The sequence below is a fragment of the Macrobrachium nipponense genome, chromosome 42, assembly GCF_015104395.2.
Source record: "Macrobrachium nipponense isolate FS-2020 chromosome 42, ASM1510439v2, whole genome shotgun sequence".
In the NCBI taxonomy this organism is placed as follows: domain Eukaryota; kingdom Metazoa; phylum Arthropoda; class Malacostraca; order Decapoda; family Palaemonidae; genus Macrobrachium; species Macrobrachium nipponense.
This window is the reverse complement of record NC_061103.1, coordinates 10,080,607-10,101,859: the sequence shown is the minus strand read 5'-3', so window position 1 is coordinate 10,101,859 and position 21,253 is coordinate 10,080,607. Positions and strand designations below refer to the sequence as shown.

The 21,253-nt window shown below is 41.4% G+C and overlaps 1 protein-coding gene across 1 annotated transcript in view; it reads left to right on the top strand.

The window, feature by feature from the left end:
- LOC135212970 (PRKCA-binding protein-like) overlaps nt 1-21,253 on the top strand; it is a gene marked incomplete at its 3' end in the record, with an annotated part of 346,603 nt that overhangs the window by 180,262 nt on the left and 145,088 nt on the right. The window contains 1 exon segment of the mRNA XM_064246725.1: nt 19,702-19,851. Within this exon segment, the coding sequence (XP_064102795.1) occupies nt 19,733-19,851 (119 nt within the window).

The following is a 21,253-nucleotide window of genomic DNA, read 5'->3' as shown; positions in this document are numbered from 1 at the left end:
AGATCAACATTCTCATTTTTGCTTTACATTTTGCCCATAGTATTGCTATTTGATCCTTGCATAACAGATTCCTATTCAACATCACACCAAGGTCTTTAACTGCTTTTTTAATTGTGATTGTCTCATTATTAGGTCCTCTATATGCCTATAGGATCCTTCTTTTTCACCATAATTTATTGATTCAAATTGATCAGAGTTAAATACCATCCTATTTACCTTTGCCCATATGTTGTTTAGGTCTCTTTGTAGCGAGTTCCTATCTTCGTCACAAGTAATTTCTCTACTTATTCTTGTGTCATCGGCGAAACTTCTCACTACCAAGTCCTTAACATTACTGTCTATGTCTGCAATCATAATAACAAACAGCAATGCAGCTAACACCGTACCTTGTGGCACACTGGATATTACCTTAGCTCCATCCCATGTCTCATTGTTTGCAATCACTATCTGTTTTCTGTTTTGCAAAAATTCTTTTATCCATCTTCCTACTTTGTTGACAATGTTATGCTTTCTAATTTTCTTCGCTAATATATTATGGTTTACCTTGTCGAAAGCTTTTGCAAAGTCTAGGTAAACCACTTGTGTTTCTTTTCCGTTTATCATATTTTTATATATGTTCTCACGGTAGACTAACAATTGGGTTTGTGTACTTTTTCCAGGTACAAAACCATGTTGTCCTATATTAAACAAATTATTTTTCATTGTTGCATTATAATTTGCTTCATTACCCTTTCATACACTTTCATAGTATGTGATGTTAGACTCACAGGCCTATAATTACTTGCCTCTAGTCTTGATCCACTTTTGAAAATAGGGGTAATGTATGCTAATTTATGTTCATCATAAATCTTGTCTGTATCTACACTTTGTCTCAATAATATTGTGAGTGGCTTTGCGATAGAATGAACTACTTTCTTTAACAAAATGACAGGGACGCCATCTGGTCCAGCTGCTGATCCATTTTTAATTTTATTAATAGCCTGCACAATATCGGCTTTATTAATATCTATGTCTGATAAATATTCACTATTTTCATCTCTTATTTCTGTATCATTATCTTCATTATCAATTCTAGGTGTAAGTTCTTCTCCTTATATCTTTTCTGTTAATATGTTAAATATTTCCTTTTTTCATTCGTTAATCGCCCTTCAATTCTTAGAGGGCCTATTTCTACTCTTCTTTTATTTCATATTTTCTAGGTTCTTTTCTTCTAAGTCCCATTTTTCATTTTCTTTTGATTGTATAATCTTCTGCATTTTCTATCTTACTTTTGAGTTCCATCACTTTCCATGCATTTTTTTCTTTTGCAAGACCTTTTTTCCACTTTCTGATTTTGTGGAACAAGATCCTTCTGTCTGTTGGTATGCATGACTGATGTTTACTTTTCTTTGTCAGTATATATTTATCCACTACTTTCTCTAATGTTTGAGAGAGAGAGAGAGAGAGAGAGAGAGAGAGAGAAATTACATGAACGTTAGTTGGCAACACAATACTCGTTCCCCCTCCTGTCACATTACTTGATATATTTGATAGCTCTGAACCTCAGCTAAGTACCAGGATCTAAAATCAAAGATGCAGGGTAGAATGGATTTTCTTTCATTCTTAAATAATTTTTTAATTTATAGACTTAAAATCTTACTAATTGACTATACGTAGTATTTTCTTCAATGAAATGATTGATTGGTTGATTGATTGTGAGTTATCTTGCGTGACAACTACCAGGGTCACCGACGCCGAATACTAAATGTGATATTTTAACTTTTTTAATATATTAAACAAAATTTAAAATACTTTTATTTTTATAAGAGATATATATAAATTTGATTTAAAAAATAATAAAATAAATTTCAGTTAAAAATAAAAATAAAATTCTGATAAAAAGAATTGTTAATTAATCAAATCACATAACAGTAAAACTTAAAAAAAAAAGAATATACTAAGACAACACAGCTGTCAGATATATTTGAGAAGACCAGCTTCTTAGGTAAAAGATGTAATGTTATTAATACATATGCTTTCTCCCAACAGTGTTGCTAGCTATAATTACCACCTGCTTCACTACTATTAAGCAAATGCCTAACGGTCAGCGGAGCTCGGCAATCGTAACAGAAGGGCTCATTCTCCCCATCCATCAGATAGCTGTGAGTTAAACGCGTATGGCCAATACATAATCTACACAATACAACCCCCCACTTCCTTGGTATTAGATCATATTTCCAAGGGTGTGTCTGACTAGAAATTTCTTTCATTTTATTGGGGCCTACTCTCTCCCACTGAAGTGCCCATAAATGCTGGACAGATTTCCATATATCCAAAGGAATGTATTCACGATATGGAACAGGGCCATTTTCTCGGTAACAAAGTTTGCGCTGCTGATGTGGCTAGCTTGTCTGCCTCTTGGTTTCCCAAATATGTTTCACATGGGCATGGTAACCGCCAACAACATGAAATAATGCTGCCTCTGTTACTGGTGGGGCAGAAGAAGATCTAAACCACCATGCCAAGATCTTCAACACCAAGGGTATGAAATCAGTATTAAAGACTTCCAGGGGACTGCGTAAGGCACTTGTTTGGAGTCAACAAAATATTGTGGTTAGCTACAACACTGGGAGTGTTTGCATAATTATGTTCCAGTGATACTAGGATGCCATACAATTCAGCTGTAAAAGTTTGATGAGGCAACAGAAGGGAAGTGCACCTTTTCGGTCAAAGATTCGCTAAAATCTCCATATCCAACGCTGGCATTGGACTTGGAGCCACCAGTAAATATAAAACTTGAATCTTTATGCTCTGATACATGCTCTAAAAATATTGCCCTCATTTCCTCATCAGATTTATCCCTCTTTGCTCCATTGAAGTACCTGCAGAATTTCACATCAGGTAACCTCCAGACAGGAGTACTGGGGTGCATAAAGGGAATAATGGGAAATATTTTAATATTTGTATCCTCTAAAAAATTTTTTATTCTATAGCTAAAAAGGAGTTGGATTACCGTTGGATGACTTTCGTTAAAAACTGTTAAAAAATATTTCTTTTATATGCCACAGCAAATGCCAGAGAATTTGGAGAGTCTTTGCATTCTAAAACCAGTTACCGAAGTAATGAATGGCTGGCGATTAGAGTTCAAGGGTGGGCATACTCTCCTGCATCAACTAGCAAACTGGATAATTGTTTTTGGTTTATGGATGAAACGGGAAAGCTCCTGTGGCCTATACGAATACCTGAATGATGCCCTGAAATCTAAAATTTTAAAAAGTTAGATGAGGAAGCTGAAGAATATAATTCACAAAACCGTATGACAGCTTTGATAAGATTTAAGGATTTATGAAGCTGTAGTAAAAGATTTCTATCAGCTCCCCAACTGTTTTGTGAGAAAAGCACCTTCAAGATCGTGTAGAGTTTCTAGGCTCTTGCTTTTTATGTTTGATGATGGGGGGACCCAAGTCAAAATCATATGTCAAAAACTAGGCCGAAGAAGTGTGCTTGTTCTACACATGGGATTCTACTGCCATACAAATAGAGGTCTGGATCAGGATGCACTCCCCGGATATGACAGAAGGGGAGAGCAGTAGTCTTGCTTACAGAGATTTTAAAACCCTGTTTCTCAGCCCAACTTACTATTTTATTTATTGTTAATTGTAACTTTTTTTTGACTACAGTCATCCGGGTGGCAACAAAGGATATTGACAAGTCATCCACAAACAGTGTCTTTTAAACCTCTCTTGGAATAACTGCTGCAACACTGTTTATGGGCAGAGTAAAAAGTGTTACACTGAGAACACTGCCCTGGGAACACCTTCTTGGCACCTTTTCTCTGATAAAGTACTGCCAACTTTAACTTTAAAATACCTACGATGTAAAAATGATTTCACATAAAAGTAATTTGCCTTGTAGACCACTATTATACATAGTCTTCAGAATTCCATGTCTCCAAGCAGTGTCATATGCCTTTTCTATATCAAAAAACTCTGTCACATGGTGTTGTTTGGAGGCAAAGGCTTCACAGACAGAGGCTTCAAGTTGCAGTAAGATGTCCAGGGTGGAGTCCATTTTTCGAAAACCACACTGACAAGGTGTTAGAGTATTGTTGTGCTCTAGATACCACATTACCATTTTTTCCATCAATTTACATAAACAGCAAGTTAAAGCATTGGGGTGGTAACTTGCTAGACAGAGGATCTTTTCCAGGCTTAAGGAATGGTAATGTAGTAGCTAATTCCTATATGCTAGGGTAGCTGTTTTCATCCCATATTCTATTGATAATACTGATTATAAAAAGTTTTGTATTCCTTGAAATGTGTTTTAACATTTCATAATTAATTTCAACTGGACCAGGGGCAGTGTTCTTGCTCATAGCTAAAGCAGAGTCAAAATCCCTTTCAGAAAAAGGCATATTATATGATTCAGCTTTCTTTGATGAAAAGTCAAGTACCTGTTGTTCTTCCATCATTCTGAAATGATGTCCTGGGGAACTATCTGATTTTTCAGGGACTCGAGTTGTGTTCTGAAAACATGTTACTAACTTCTGTGGCATCAGTGACATGATTTTTATTCACTTTAAGTACTGGAGAGGATTGGGTGTAAATTTACCCTGAATTTTTCTTATTTTCTTCCAAATGCTATAGACTGGTGTTCTGCTGTTAATAGAGGATACATATCCAGCCTATGCTTGTCTTCTGGCAGCTTTCATGGCTCTTTGAAATCGTGCCCTACACTGTTTGTAAATTATGACATTGTCCAATGTGCAATGTCTACCGCACCTGGTCAATGATGACCTTGTAGCTCAGTGTAACAGCCTTAAGTCTTCTGACCACCACGGTACTGGCCGTCTCCTGAATAGTCCTTTAGTTCGAGGAATCGAGTGTAGACCTGCAGTATGAAATGTTCCATTGAGTAGATCAATGGCATCATCTACACTTGGCAAATCTTTTGCATCCCCCTCCAACTCTCTCAAATCTTTGAATTTTCTCCAATTTGCTTTCTCTAAACACCATTGTGGTGATCATGGGATAGGTGGACCATCATTGGTGTCGATCACAATTGGAGAATGGTCACTAGTATGTCAGTCATCACTTGTTCTCCAACTTAAAAAAAATCAACACTGGCAGTTGGAGCTTGCATATTGAAAACTGGTCGATGCAGGAGACGGTGCCTGTTCTGACTGTGATAAAAATGGGTAGGTTCTCCAGTATTAAGAAGACCTATATCTTTCATTTTCTATTAAAGATGCCATCATATTCCCTTTTTTGGTTTGATTGTTTTTACATCTCCCCACAATGGATGTCTACTATTGAGTAACCAAGTAGTACAAGAAAATGGCTCTGGTAGTCGCTGCATCAAAGTATAATTAAGTTCTCGGTTGGGAGACATGGCTATTGTGTGGAATGTAAAGTGAACATATAGAGTATTGCCTTCTTAAATTAATTTGTACAGCCACAGCTTGAAGTGGAAGTATATTTAGTTTCACTTGGTAGTATGAAGTATCTCGACGGACGGAGATGAGGGATCCATCATGATTTCCCATTTCTAGATCAAATTTAGTTCTCTAGTGAACATATTCCCTATAACAAGGAGTATATTCACCTAGCATGGTCTCTTGCTAACATACCCCTACAGGGGAGTACTCATAGATCAAAAGCTTTACTTCCTCATACTTCGCTCACAGTCCCTGACAGTTCCACTGAATAATGTAAGTGAATTTAGTACTGTTTGGGACCAACATTATAGTTCCTCTTTACAAGACTGGGAAGGAGAGCTCTTTTTTCTACTAGGGGGAGGCATTTTAAATGATAGTTTTTTTTGTTGATTTTCTTGGGTGGAGTTATCCCCTTCGTAGAGCCAACATCTTTTCCTTCAGGAACATATGCGAGAGCATATGTTCCTGGTTCGATCTTAGGATCTCACCGGACATACGTTCATTGATTCAGGATGGATATCACTAAGAAGTTTAAAGTCCACCTTTCCAGTGCAACCAGTTCGGCATGAACTGGTTGTCTTCGGTGTCCTGTTATCGCTGTAGAAGCCTCCCTTCAGGATAGCTTCATCTTCTGTCTCTTCGGTAGAGAATGAAGGAGGTCTGCTTCCATTCTGTATTCTTGTTCTCTTTTGAAGTAAAGAAGAATTAGGCTGGCGCTCGATCAACAGGAGCCTACGAATATACTTGTACATTATCCTCGTGACGTGTCTGTTGCTAGTTGCACTGTCGAAGTAATATGCGCTTACATGTAAAGTAGTTCTTCTAGTGTGTGACCGAAATGAATAGTACATTCTCTTAATTAACCTGAAACATAGGACTGCCTTTCAGGCCTCCCAAGAGTTTCTGTTTTTGATTTTGAGATGACTAGTGGTAATGTTTGGCAATAACACCACATGGTTGGTATTATCACTGAACAAGAGGGTTTCTTTCCCTCTTATTTTGGTTAACATGCAGGTGCTCAAGTTTATCTGTTGTGCACTCAATAGCTCTATAAGACGATTGCATTCCAAGAGGGAATGTACTACCAGGCAACTCAACCTATGGTGTTGAGTGAGGGGCAATTTACTGCCTTCTCACTGAGATATTGCTTGTCTTAGTATTGTTTCTCTCTTGAGGGTTAACTCCAGTATTGTTTCTCTGTTGAGGGTTAACTCCTAATTCGAATCTGTGCCCAGCCATCAAACACTTAGGTCTCTGGTTGGCTCTGGATTCTCGTTTATGGTTCCTATCTTGTGCTCTGCAATTGCCATTGCAAGAATTATGAGACAGATATGTTGCATTAGACATGTTATCATCTATGTTTACCCCACGGTACAACAGAAGTCTTCTGCTTTGTTGCAATTGACCCATAGGCCATTGTGATGATTCAGAATAATTTTTTATATATAGGAAGTTATGGCAAGAACCCATCTCTTCCTCTGTCTAAATGTATTGTCTTCCATTGTATATGGACTTCATGTTCGAGACGCACTTAGTGTTGTGGAGTGCTTTTTGGCCTACTTTGAAGCGAAGCTAAGGATATAAGAACAGCCTTTACTTCTTTAGTATTACTATTTGCTCCTTACGCCCATTCTACTATCAAACTATTGGAGGCTTAAGCGATCTTTTGCTTCTTACTATATTTTTTATGTAGGATTAAAAAGTGTTGAAATTTGTCATACCTTGAGGCCATTTTTAGTGACTGGCATGGTATTGCCAAAGGAAGCACGTGTTCTTCTCCTGTTATCTCTTCACCTATCCAGTAAGGTGCTGAGTTTGAAGAGCTAGGGGATACAGTGTACCTGGAGCACCCACCACTCTCAATAGATGGGTCTTGACTTCATTTCAGTTTAGGTGTCAGTGTTTTCTAGTTGTTTTATATTGGTGCTGTACCCAGGACAAGGGCAGGCACCTATCATACTTTGCTTGCCATAGGAGTTTTCCCCTCGCTGCAAAGTTCCCCTAAGCAAGAAGCAATTCTTGGCTCTACTGCCATACCACTATGAGTTGAGCACCAACCAGAGGTAGTATTCATCTGCATAGCTCTCTTAACACATTGTGTTTTTCAATGCTAGCAAATTTTCTATTTCAAATTCATTACATGACGTAATGCTTTGGAGTAGAATATGTCCATGATCACACTTCCTTTCAATGTGGAATCGACTATACATATAATTACGGGGTAAGTCTCATACCAAAATAATATTTTGATAATAAAATATGGTTTTGTATATACTTTCCCAGAAATTATATGATTGGAGCCAACCTGCCTCCCCTCTGATGGACATTATGCATCAGACAGAATGAAGTGATTAACTAAGTTCTTCCTAGTACTATCCATTGGGGGATGGCATTGTATATCTACACTGAGCAGTTGAAGTACTATACCTGCAAAATTTGAATTAGGCTGTCGTATGTAGACACTATGTAATTATTGGGTAAGTACATACAATACCTTGTTATGAAAATATAATATTTGTCATGAAAATGATGTGAAAATACAGCTGAAAAATACTGCAAATTGGTAAATTTTCCACGGATAATGGATATAATGTGGTCCGTAGAAAAATCTGCTAATGTAGACATCAAAGTTTCTCTGCTTTCTAAGATATAGTAAGACTCTTGCGCTGTTTACATTAAAGATTATCATTCCACACCTTCCTTGGTATTGTGTCATGTGCTATTAGATCTGGCTGATGATCAGCACCTTAAAAGTGTTGAGATCAGTTGAGATTGAAGCCCCTTCAACTCAGTATCAGTCTCTCACCGGAATTTAGATGCAGGTCTAAATTTTATCTGCAGATTCTTTTGACCCTCTGGAATGAGTTCTGTTGAATTATGTGCTATGGAACCACCTTTTATTTAGCACTATCGGCAAATAAAAGAGTAGATTCATTGCAAGCACTCTCCTTAAGGCTGTTGAAAAAAGAAAGCTATTTTTTTTTTTTTTTTTTTTTTTTTTACCTTAGAGCTGAAAAAGATGTTAAGGCTGAGTTTTTCAGAACTGCCTCTTTCAGGCAACCTTTGACAAAGATGTTCTAGGTTTCTAAAGCCACAAAACAATAGGGTAACTGGAAGAGGCAGTTATCCTTTTGTTTTGGGATTTTAGAAACCTAGAACATCATTGTCAAAGGCTGCCTGGAAGAGGCAATTCTGTGAGAAAAGCCTCTCACTCACAGGAGATACTGGATAGTCTCCATTCGTGAAGAGATGGGACCATACCGGATGAAGATATCTCTATGTAAGGTTGGCTTAGGAGATTGTGCCATGTGGGAATTTCTCTCGGAACTGCTGGCAGCAGAGCTAGCAGGTCTGGGAACCATTCTGCTTGAGGCCACAAAGGACCTACTAGGGTCATCCTGAGAACTGAGAAATCATCACTGTTCAAGACATGGCAGATCAGGAAAAAAGAAGGAAATGTGTAGACTTCCAGATTATCCTGTGGGTGTTGTGGGGTGTCCTCTGCCACAGCTAAGGAATCTGGAACCACTGAACAATAGACCTCTAACTTCTTGTTGAATCTTGCTGTAAGTAGTTCTATCATTGGTCTCCCCCACAGATGGAAGGCCTGTCCACTATCTCCTGATGTGGAGACACTCTGTACATAGTACTTGGCTCTGACAACTTAATTTGTCAGGCACTACATTCCCCTTACCCAGAAGGTACCTGGCTGACAATACCACTGACTTTTCTATCACCCACTGATGTAATTGTACTGTCAGCATGTGAAGTTGACGCAACACCAACCCCCCTTGTTTATTCACGAAAGTCTCCACTGTAGTGTTGTCTGACATCAGAACTACAGAGGGGTCTGAAACATGGTGAAATCTCCCCCAGGAGACAGAATTCTTTCAGCCTCCATTGAAGTGATCGAAGATGCAGACAGCTGTGAGGGATGAGCTTCCCTAGGGAGGTTAAGTGACCAAGAAGCACTTGCCACTGCTATGCAGTTGGCTCTACAGTGATCCCTTGTTTGCTGCAGTTAATTGGGACCAGAACTCCCTGTGATAGATGAAAATCCACGAAGTAAGATTTGTCCCCCCTAGGAATTTCCGTTTGTGTGTGGGTACCAGAATGTTTAAAATGCGTATATTTATACTTTATATATATATTTTACTTAAATCTATTTAATTATAATACCTTAATAAAACTCACTTTTTTTATCCTGTAATCAGTAACCCACAAGGCTAATGCAGCTTCCATTTTCACAATTCTCTTATACGTGGAGTTACCACACATTTCGCTCTTTATTGAAGCTTATTGCAGCAGTTTTGCAGATGTTAGCATAGTCTTTTTTTATGTAGCACACTGTCGATTCATTCACTCCATAATGGCGTGCCACCGCGGCATAACTTCTGCCCTGTTTTAACATATCTAAAAGTTTGACCCTTTTCACTGATGGTCATCATCTTCCTCTTCCTCTTGGGCTCACTAGAGAAGTCTTTCGCAGGGGCACGGCGCTTAGGACACAGTTGACAGTGTGAACGAGAGTGGCGAGGTACAACAAGGGAAGAAACTGGGAGAGGATGCGATGATGCGCAGCCAATCAGCTCATAGGATACATCCACTTGTGGTCTCATTCGTCGATCTTGCACCGGGAACCAATTATGTGCCTTGTCCGAGTGCCCGTGGGTATGTACAAAGCCTCTGAGAGAGCTTCTCTCTTTGTCTGGCATCCTGGGAAACCGTTTCTCTCGTGCATCACAATGAAACAACGGTGCTTTCTGCAATACGGCTGCCAATATGGTGGTATTTTTTAATTTTTATTTTTCTATGAATATTTTTGAAAAATCAGCGATGCACTGAGGCCGCAAAACTTGAACCGCGAAGTGGCGAGGGATTACTGTATCTTAACAGTATAGGAACGAACGAGCCACAGTCCTGAACTTCCCGATCCTCTGGTCTGATGGAAAAAACCCAATGAGGCTGTTCTGATCATTCCCAGGTAAAGAATCTTTTGACTGGGATGAAGACTGGACTACTTCAGATTTATTGCGATGCCTAGGCCATGACACAATCAGAGATGATGATCCTGTTTTGGATCAACTTTTCACGAGTACTCTCTAAGACCAGCCAGTCGTCAAGATACCTAAGTAGGCAAATCCCCTGTGAGTGAGCCCATGTTGACACTAGGGTGAACACTCTTTGAACACTTGAGGTGCTGTTGTAAGGCTGAAGCATAGCACTTTGAACTGGAACACCAGCTCCTAGACTGAAGCAAAGAAACTTCCAGGAGGAGGGATGGATCAGAATCTGGAAGTGAGCATCCTGTAAATCTATTGTCAACATGTAGTTGTTCCTTCTGACTGCATTTAGAACTGAAGAGGTTCAGGGTCGAAAGGTATTACTGGCCACAATCTGCTTTAGAGGACTAGATAGACCCAGCTGTAAAAACCTGGAGTAGGATGCTTGACTTCCACTATCACTCCTTTTTCCGTCATTTTCCTCACTTCCTCTTGGAGAGCTAGAAGTTTCGGAGAGCCATGGCCATACATGAGCTGAAGGATAGGTTGATCGGAGAGGGGAGGGGTAAAGTCAAAAGGTAGTAGGTATCTTACCTGAAAGATGTCTTCTACCCACGGCTCTGCTCCAAAATTTTGCCACGTCGCCCAATGGTTTGCCAGGCATCCCCTTACTGGTGGCAAGGGGTGGGGAAGGGCACCCACTCTATCCCCTACTTCCTTTGGCCGTGCCTCTGGCTCCTCTTCCCAGCTTGGAAGGGTGGGGCTGAAACGGTTGTTTCTGAGGAGCTTTCTTCTATGTTGTGAAGAAGTTGCAACCTAGTTCTCGAGGTGTTAGATTGAGAAGGACTGGCTGATTTAGAAATTGCCTGCTGAATGAGTTGGTCGTAATTATCCATCCGACGCCTATCAATAGAAATCTCAAGCTGATCCTTGGGAAAAAGTGCTTGGGAGTCCAGGGTATCCCCATTCCTGAAGGATAACAAGAAATCAGTGTTAACAAACTGAGAAACCTTGGCAGTCAACTCTAGGATGGCTGTTTCCTGAGGAGTAAGGGAAGGACCTTTTGCCCTAATTTTATTCTAAGTCAGCCCTAGCCCTAAACAAACCAGATTTGAATTGACATGTCTAGCTAGGAGGGCCACATTAAGGATTGCATTAAACCTTCTGTGGCGAGGAAGTGGAGGAGGGAGAAGCTTGAATGATCTACCTGATTGAGAAGAATTGTCCTTACTTGAGATCAGGGCATTAACAGGATGTAGGATGGAATCTGCATGGCTTGAGCATGATAAGTAGTTCAAGGCTTGTCCCTAAATTTCATAATCCATCCATCCAAAAGATGTCTTAGAATCCTTTTTAGGACCAAGCAAGGATTCTATACCCTTATGAACAATCAAAGAAGAGGTCACTGACTACTTAGATTATTGAACTCATTTTAGCAAAGGTAGTAATAAATTCTTGATTTTCTAAATCCTCTGCATCCTGGTTGCAGAGATTTCTGTCTAATCCTTCCACTAGATTTGATTCATTCAACGCTGAAGCATAAGTCCTCTCAGGCCCTAATACTTTTACGGGAGATGCCACACCTTTTGATGATGAGGGTTGGCTAACCTGCAATGTTTCTCGTTCAGAGGTATGAGATGAAGATATTCTCTTTTCTGACAATGGAAATGACCTAGAAGGGCTAAAGTCACGTCCACGGCTGTTCGAGTCACATCCACGGCTGTTCGAGTCACATCCACAGCTGTCTGAGTCATGTCCATGGCCATTCATTTCAAGTCATGTCCACAGCTGCCCGAGTCATGTCCACAGCTGCCCAAGTCACATCCATGGCCAGCCGAGTCACGTCCACAACAGGCTGAGTCACATCCACGGCTGGTCGAGTCACGTCCACAGCTTTCCAAGTCACATCCACGGCCGTTTGAATTACGTCCACAGCTGTCTGAATCACATCCACAGCGGTGCAAGTCATGTCTACAGCCGCCTGAATTCGAACAACGGCCACTGTTTTCTCCTAGGAGAATGCGAAGCAGAATGACAGTGAGGAAATGAATTGCGAGTCCTCAGAACAGACCTATCTGGAGTAAAACTACTGACGTTCCGGTCATCATGGACGTGCCTATCAGCATGTCTGCATAAAAAAGGAGTCATGATCTCAAACCCTCGTGGGGGAGGTCAAACAAGAATTAGGAGAACATTGAGGTAACAAGGGCTGTCAGTTGAGCTCTCGAATGCTGTAGAATTGAATTCTGGAAGTGCAAAGAATCAGAGGGAAGCACCATACAGTATGTAAAAACCCTGTACAGGCAGTCCCTTGTTGTTGACGGGGGTTCCGTTCCCGGGGGTGTGCCGATAAGTGAAAACCGCCATTAACCAAAACTCAGTGATTTATGGCGCCATAATGGTGCTTATGTCACTGATTACTGGTTATCGGTGCCATAAGGTGCCTTATGGCGCCAATAACAGGAACTTTTTTTGTTTTTGCCAAATTCTTCAGTTAGCAAGAGTGAGAGAAAGAGAGAGTGCGAGAGAAGGCGAGCGAGGGAGAAAGCGGTAGTTGGTGGAGCGGTAGTTTGTGATAGAAACAACTGTGAATGTAATTGAGGTAGTTGTTTATTTTTTCGTTTGTTTTGTAGTTTGGTACGATAGTGAGTGTTTCGAGTGAGTGCTTTTTTGGTTCTGGCTGCAGCGGAAGGTGAATGTGTTTTCAGCTGCCTGGATTATTTGTTCATTATTTGGATTATCTTTGTCTTGATTTTGACAGACTGCAGTTCCTCCTTAACCTCCCTTTAATCTACATTGCTTGCCACCTCCACTTTTAAATAAGGATTAATTGTCCCCTTATCCTCCGGCAGTTATTGATTGCTTGGATTGCAGACCATTGCTTGGATCTGCATTACGGCTTGGTTTGTTCTTTGAGGATTGGTACGATTGATGTTGATGACTCAGAACTAACCTTGATTGTGGAAGATTGTGGCTAAGGATAGAGGTATTGATATTGATGACGACAACTATGGCTGGAGAGTGAAATTGATAGTGTAACCATTCTTGGAAGATTGATATTCCTTAGGTTGACGACTTGATTGAATTTGGATTGAGAGATTGACTATGGATCATACGATTGACGTGGAAGTACTGTTGGTCACAGCATTGTGGCTCAAGTGCGATTAGCTTGGAGTGCTGGAGGCGCTATTCACCTGTAGGGCCACCTATATATATATATACATATCGTATAATCTTTGGTTGAGTTAGTTCGTGTTAAGTTGTCGGTTCACTTTGGTTATTGGGTTTTCTTTGTTTATTATATATGCAAGTGGTTGGAGAATTCAGTATTTAGTTGGATTTGTAAGTTTTTTGAGTTTGGGAAATATAGTGTTAAGGTATTTGAGTGGTTTAAATATCCTTTTATCCAAGAGTCTGGTTACAGATAACATAAGTGGAAAATTGTGTTTTGAGGAGACTATTATCTGTAAGAGTGATCAAGGGTGTGGGGTTGCTTTAGTGCATCCCACCACATCGGGATTGCTTGACAGGAGCTTTGGTTTCTTTGAACTTGCACGGGATGATCTGGAGGAAATGAAACCATTGAAAAATTAGTGTATGGAAGGCTAGATTGTGTAAGAGAGGCAGACAGATGTGACACAACAGAAACTCGTCCTTGAGCAATAGTTATGGCCGTGGTCGGAAGAAGATGGAGTCTCTGATATGGTCCTACGATTTCTGTGGCAAGGAGCAGGGACAAAGTCCTCAATCCTCCAACGCTTGGTGGGGTGGAGGAGGACAGAACAAGGGAAAGTGACTCAGGCGAAGAGGAGGAGGAAGAAGATGATGGAGAGTGAGGCCTACATCATTTCATCTTCAAAACACATCCGTACTTCTCAGGGAAGACAATGTCAACTCAGTCTACCGCAGCCTGAACAAGAGAGTCTGCAAAAGGAGCAGGAGCAGATGACGTCACCTCAATTCCTGCTGATGACAGCTGAGAAGTCACAGTAGCTAAGGGTCTCAGGACAAGAGTAGGGAGAGCAGCTGGACTGGGAACTGTTTTGGTAGCAGAGCTGGGAACACGAGAAGATGACACCTTAACAGGGGGTTGACCTGAGATGATATGTCGGAAGGTCCAGTGGGAGAGGAGATGCATCAGGAACAGCAATGCTCGACCTAGTAGAGCAGTGGTCAGGTGGACTAGGAACTGCCGTGACAGTCAACATTGGGATGCGATAGGATATAAAGTGATGTAGTAGTCCGTCTAAGATTGGTACTTCTGAAAGGGCTAATGAGGCCCAAATGCTCGACATCTTCTGCACATCCAATCCCTCTAGGGGGGCTGGGGGAACGTCTCCTCCTGAGAGAACTGGCACAGCATTAGGAATAAAAACTCCTGACCCCTCTCCCAAAACTTCTAAGGGTGATGCCATGGAAGAATGGAAAGGGGTAAAAGCAACAGGAGGAGGATTGGTCAAGGATGAGGCAGAACAAGGAGGATCTTGAGAAGCATCCTTGAAGGAGGGGAGAACCCTTTTCAAAATGGAGTCTCTGACCTCCCACTATTTCAGTTTATCTTGGCAAAGATTCTCCATTTCTCAGGAGACTCAAGAGACCAAGAACACACTCGAGGCAAGGATTAATTACATTACAAGTATTAGACCTGCAAAGCAGGTCAACAACCACATATACCAATGGCTGAACCCCGATGCCACCAATTCCTTGCATCACAATTTTAATTGCTTCTTACTGATTTCCAGCTGGCACTAGAAGATTTATTCTTATGTTGAGGCCACAGCCACAGGTTTGTTAGCTATGAAAAATACAAATTAATTATAAACATGTCATTTTATGGTTTTAGAAAACCTAGCTGTCTTTATAAGTGGTTAAGCCTGGAGTTAACTTTATGTTTTGTGATTTTAGAAAACCTACAATGTCTTTGTAAAAGGATAAGAATGTAAGGGGCAAAGAACATCTTTGTCAAAGAACACAAGGTTCTCTGCGACGTATTTGATTAAGCTAGTGCATGAGAACTAGCTCAATACCTTTTACCTTTATTGAAAGCAAACATTCATAATGTGAGAGCTGTTGCAACTTCATTTAGTGTTATGACAATTTGTTGCTTTAGAATGGGATTCATGCAGAGCAGTAGATGTGCTGTTTGGTTTTGCCTGCTCACTACCTTAAGTATATGCAGAATTGTGCTTGAAAACAGTAAAGCCCTTAGTCTGGAGTAGTGGTTAGTCTTTACTTAAACCAAAGAAAGAGCAATCCTTTAGGCTCGTTATTTTAAATCCCGGGTTTTAATATTTTGGGAGCATGAAGGTACATTTATTGTATAGGAGCATACCTTTATAAAGGTATTTATTTTTAGTGACTGTCCTTTTATGGGGCTTTTGGACCCAGGCACAGTGGTCCCCTCACACTGCTTGTTTCATTTAGTGTTATGACAATTTGTTGCTTTAGAATGGGATTCATGCAGAGCAGTAGATGTGCTGTTTGGTTTTGCCTGCTCACTACCTTAAGTATATGCAGAATTGTGCTTGAAAACAGTAAAGCCCTTAGTCTGGAGTAGTGGTTAGTCTTTACTTAAACCAAAGAAAGAGCAATCCTTTAGGCTCGTTATTTTAAATCCCGGGTTTTAATATTTTGGGAGCATGAAGGTACATTTATTGTATAGGAGCATACCTTTATAAAGGTATTTATTTTTAGTGACTGTCCTTTTATGGGGCTTTTGGACCCAGGCACAGTGGTCCCCTCACACTGCTTGTTTCATTCTGGTTGAACTGGATTCAACTTCAGGTGATATTAAGATCCAGAAAGGATTTCAGATCAGGTAAGAATGTTTTGGGTTTTATGCAAGAAACAAAGACTTGTTGTCGAGCGACCTCTCCATCCTAGACAAAGCCGCGTCCTCCTAACCAGAAGAAGATTAGCCCATAAATTGGCACTGAGGTGAGCCAAATAAGGAAACGCCTTGCCCCCGGACTGCAAAAGACTGGCAAGTGAGGCGGCACTCACCAATCCTAAAGGGGACCTATCAGAAGCTATCTTGGCAATCACCACAGACCAGATGTCCAGCCAAGAAACTGTCTGCAACATGGAGGCTGCTGTAGATTCCAAAGCTAAGGCGTCTTGCGGAGACAAGGACGGAGCCACTGACCTCACCTATTCCAAAGTCAAACCCGGCTTCAGGCGAATGATGTCTGGGTGAAGTTGGCGTGACAACAAAAACGCAGAGCTTGTAGCTTAGTACTTCCTGTCTTGTGAGAGGTGGGGGTAGTAGTTTGGTAGAGCCTCTAGAGCGAAGTGAACCATCCCGGTCAGAAACAGAGGCGTTAACCTTCTGCAAGACCGACTGAACGTGCCCCAACAACGACAGCTGAAGAGATGATTTGGGGTCCTGAGTAGCTCCCACCAAGGCTTCCAAGCAAGAAGGAGTGTAAGACGACCGAGCCTGAGTCCTACTTTCCAAATTGTTGAACCAACGGATGAGATCAACAACTTTTGAAAAGGAAGACAGAAACTCCTGCGTGTCCCCCTCCTCCTGCTCTGGCACCGGTGACCGATGACGAGAAGGATGTGTAGGCTCTTCTAACGCGCCTTCTTCACCAAAATTCACAGAAGGGTTAGTAGCCAAACAGTCTGAAACCCCTACTAACCCTCTCCCTAGTAACCTATTTGGGCTGGGTCCAAGCGTCAGCCTCCGAGACGGACCCACTGTAACACTAGGCACATCACTTACCTCAACAGGTGACTCCAGACGTCCATGAACAGACATGGGCGTGGTGGCAGTATGTACGTGAGATGGGGGAGAGAAATTCGAGCACTTGAGATTGACAGAAAATCCCTTATAGTGGAAGTCTTGGTAGCACCAGTTAGAGAGGCAGGCAAACACTCCGGCTGCACCACCTCCCTGCTCACTACCTTCGACCTCTTGACAGGTGCCTTCAGATCTTTACGGCGACGAATAGGCCTTGGAGAAGAAGGAGCACTACCATCATGTGCACGGACAGGGGAGGTTGCAACACACTCACGATGTGCAAGGACGGAAAGAGGGTTGGGTGGTGGTTGCACATATGAGATTCGGCGGCGAAGCAACCCCTGCAGAACACACATCACTAATACTGCCCGAAACCACAGCACTCTCGGGAACACGTCCGCGCTGTTCCTCCCTTGGCAACAGCACTAGCTTCTTATGCGGGCTCTTCTCGGAAGGCGGGGACGAAGCAACGCGTTTCCTACCAGTCCTCCCAACTGATAAGGCAGCCAACTCCACATCCAAAACAGAGTCCAGCCTCTGAAGCACTGTGTGGCATATGACCTCGGACTGATGTGCCAGAGAAGGCTCTGAAGACAAGGAAGGGAGATGTTGCGAACTGGGCGGCAGAGATGATGTCGCGGCTAAGTGAGGTGGATCGGAGGAGGCGACTTGGAGATACGTCATCGATGAGAGTGACGTCACAAGCGGTGGTGATGTCACGGCTTCCCCTCTGAGCGAGGGGGAAAGAGATGCCACTGGCGGAGGAATACACAAAGATGGGCCCTGTGACGACAACAACGGGGGCTGACGACGCAGCGTCACTCCGAGACAAGGCAACGGCAGACACCGGCGGAGCAATACAAGATGGCCGACTGCTCCCACCTGCGGAGAAGAGGAGGGGGATGTCCTGGCTGGACCGGGAAGGGGGGGTGCGAGCCTCCACAAAATGCGCTAGCAACTCCTCCAAGGACGGGGTACCCCCTAGCCCAAGCGTCTTCCAAATCGCCGCCATTTTGGACTCCCCCGACTCTGGAAGAGAGAATGATGAAAAAACCTCGCCCTTCTCGGGAACCGAAAAAGCTTCCGAGGAAGAGGGGCTACATTACAAAAAAAAAGATACCCTGGTGACTTCCCGATACTTCCATCAACGACTCAATGGAAGAAAAGGAAGGAGATGCAGGGGCAACAACACTATGGGGGTTGACTACTGCGGAAGACGAAACATCGGGAATAGGAGCAAAGCCCTCCCAAGTAGGAAGAGTGGAGACTCTTCAATGTTCCCTCTTACCATAAAACTTCCTCCGCTGCTCCATAGGCCATGCCTGGCATTCCGTACAAGGATTCGTCATTGTACAAAAACTGGAACGACACCTACTGCATGTGATGCGAGGGTCTGTCGCTAACGAAGCCAAAAAACGAGAATACAGGAATCCAGGAACTCTGGGGCACAAACGCTGATGTCGAGAAGGAGCAGAAGAAGCCATAATACCAGGTAAAAACACACACACACACACACTAAAGGAAACGAAACGGCAAGAACTGGGAAAAGGCCAAGAGAGGAAAAAACCCAACTCTCGTCCAGGCAGTTAAGAAAAGACTGGCGTAGATGATCGGCCGATCTGCGCATGCGTTGCCAGATATCACAAGATTCCTTGCTTTCATCTGCTTTTTAACCGGATCCCGCTAGGTGCTAGAAATTATCCTATTTGTTAAGACCTCAGGTTTGTAGCTATGAAAAATACAAATTGTCTTAGAAAATTTGTCATTCTTGGTTGGCTGAGTGAATTTTGCCTAGCTGCACTACCCACCATCCTCTTCTCAAATTGGGATTTAACAGTAGGTAAGATTAATCCCTGATACTAATATAAATTTTCATAATGAGATTTATGATTTGGATACTTACCTACTGTCAAAGTAGACCTCACCCAGCCTCTCCACAACTTGGTGGCTGTCTAGAATTCTGACAAGAGCTAAAATGTTCAAAACACACCTGGTGGATAACAAGTGTACTAGACAGTCATCCCGGCAGCTATTTGATCTTTTGTTTGAATGCCAACTTGCCTATCGGCATGGAGATATAAGTTAACTTTTTGGAAGTTTTCTTTGCAAGTTAATGGGGTTGTAGGGTAATTCAAAATATATATTAATTTAGTATGATGATGAGTTCTGGTATGCTTGTTAGTTAAAAAGGAAAAGGGCTTAGTAAGTATTATGCCTGCTCAGTGGTTAAATAATTTTTATGCCTTTTACAGTACATAGTTAAAGTTTTTACAATTATGGATGCTATTGCAAAGATAGCTAGATTTTTATTATTTTTAGATATCCTTTTAAAGGTGCCTGTTTATGTATATTTTTTGTTTTAGAATACAGTTTCCCTACTACTAAAGTTTTTTCTTTTTATTTGATTTGTTTTGCTCTGTGAATAGCAGTACGTATGTACTGTATGAATGTTACACTGCACTTGTAAAATGTTTCTAATTTTAATTTGTTTATAGTGAGAAGATAGTAATTAATTGTTGTTACTTTACTCTTCAAAGTTTTTTGTAGATAGTGAAGTAGCAGTCAGTCATGTGGTCAGATGGACCTCCTGGTCTGTATGACTATTCCCCTGTTCCTTTGCATGAACCTGATGAGCTCCTTAGAATACGAGACATGGAGGCCTATTATTCCATCCTGGAAGACCGCATGTATGTTTTTACTCTAAAATATTGTTTTAAATGGATTTTTTTCAGTTTGCACTTGCTTTCATGCTTTGTGTGTGTGTGTGTGTGTGTGTGTGTGTGTGTATGTATATGTAGTTTTGCTCTACTCACTGTTGCTTACATTTTGGGATGAAACATTTTTTATGAAACTGGATTGTTTCAAAATTGTACTTAAATTTTTCACAATAGTTATAGACAAAATAAAAAAAATAAATAAATAGCTTTTTAGTAGTGATTACCTGCCTATGTATGGTATCAGGTTTTCAGCTTACAGTTCATCAGGTAATGATAGTTAGTAATGCACCATTTGCAATTGGTATGATAGAACAATGAATTCTTCAGGATTTTTTCACACTTAGAGTTTTGTCTATTTTTGTTTACTGGATTGTAATTTTAAATGGAGAATCCCTGTTGAATGTTTCAGCAGTTATTTGTTTTTATAAGGCAATGCTCTTTTTGTGAAAATTCATTTACACTGGTTCCCTGCTAGATTGCGGATCAGCAACCAGGCCTTAAGTTGACTGTGAATTTTCCTGTGGAATTTGTTTCCAAATGTATATAGCGGAAAATTCACTACTTCACAGATTTTCTCTTGGAACAATATTCACTCATACTGTATTTTCAACATAATGTATTTTCATTATATTTTTATGACTAGGTGCATTTTTTATGATAAAAAAATAATTTAGTAATTTTTAAATATTGATAGTATTAATGTAAACACAGCAAAATATCAATAAGAGAGTAAAAACCCTCAAAATCACAAAACAGCTCACCAATGTAAACACGCTGTACCTGATTTCACTCTCTCTCTCTCTCTCTCTCTCTCTCTCTCTCTCTCTCTCTCTCTCTCTCTCTCTCTCTCTCTCTCTCACAAATTGGGACTGCAAACGTGTGCATGGTTTGCCTGGTGGACATGTACGTGACTCTTCCCACGAATGTGTACATGTGGTTTGTCACACGAATTTGTACACCGTTCGAGTCAGGACTTCTTTTGAGCTTCCCTTGTTGGGTCACGCTCAGTCCGTCTTACAACGTGTGAACCCCTTGGTTTCGGACAGTGATGGCTGTCCGCAGTCCAATAGAGCCTCCAAGTTTCATCCTTCTCCTCTCCTGTGGCATAGAAAGTACTACTCCACTAATGTAGTTCAACTGATGTCCTGTCACCTGGTCTGACCCTGGAGCAGGTTAGGTTGGAAGGGCCATCCTTTTCGTCACAAGAAACCTTATCTATGGAAACTGCTGTGGCTTCAATCTTCCAGACTGTCTCCTGGCTGGACTTGTGGTCCACTATGATAGCCAGGATTGCTTTGGATAGGTCTGAGGGAGGTATAGTCAGTTCTTACTGATTGACGAGGTTGTTGCAGTCAGGTGCAAAAGCTACCCA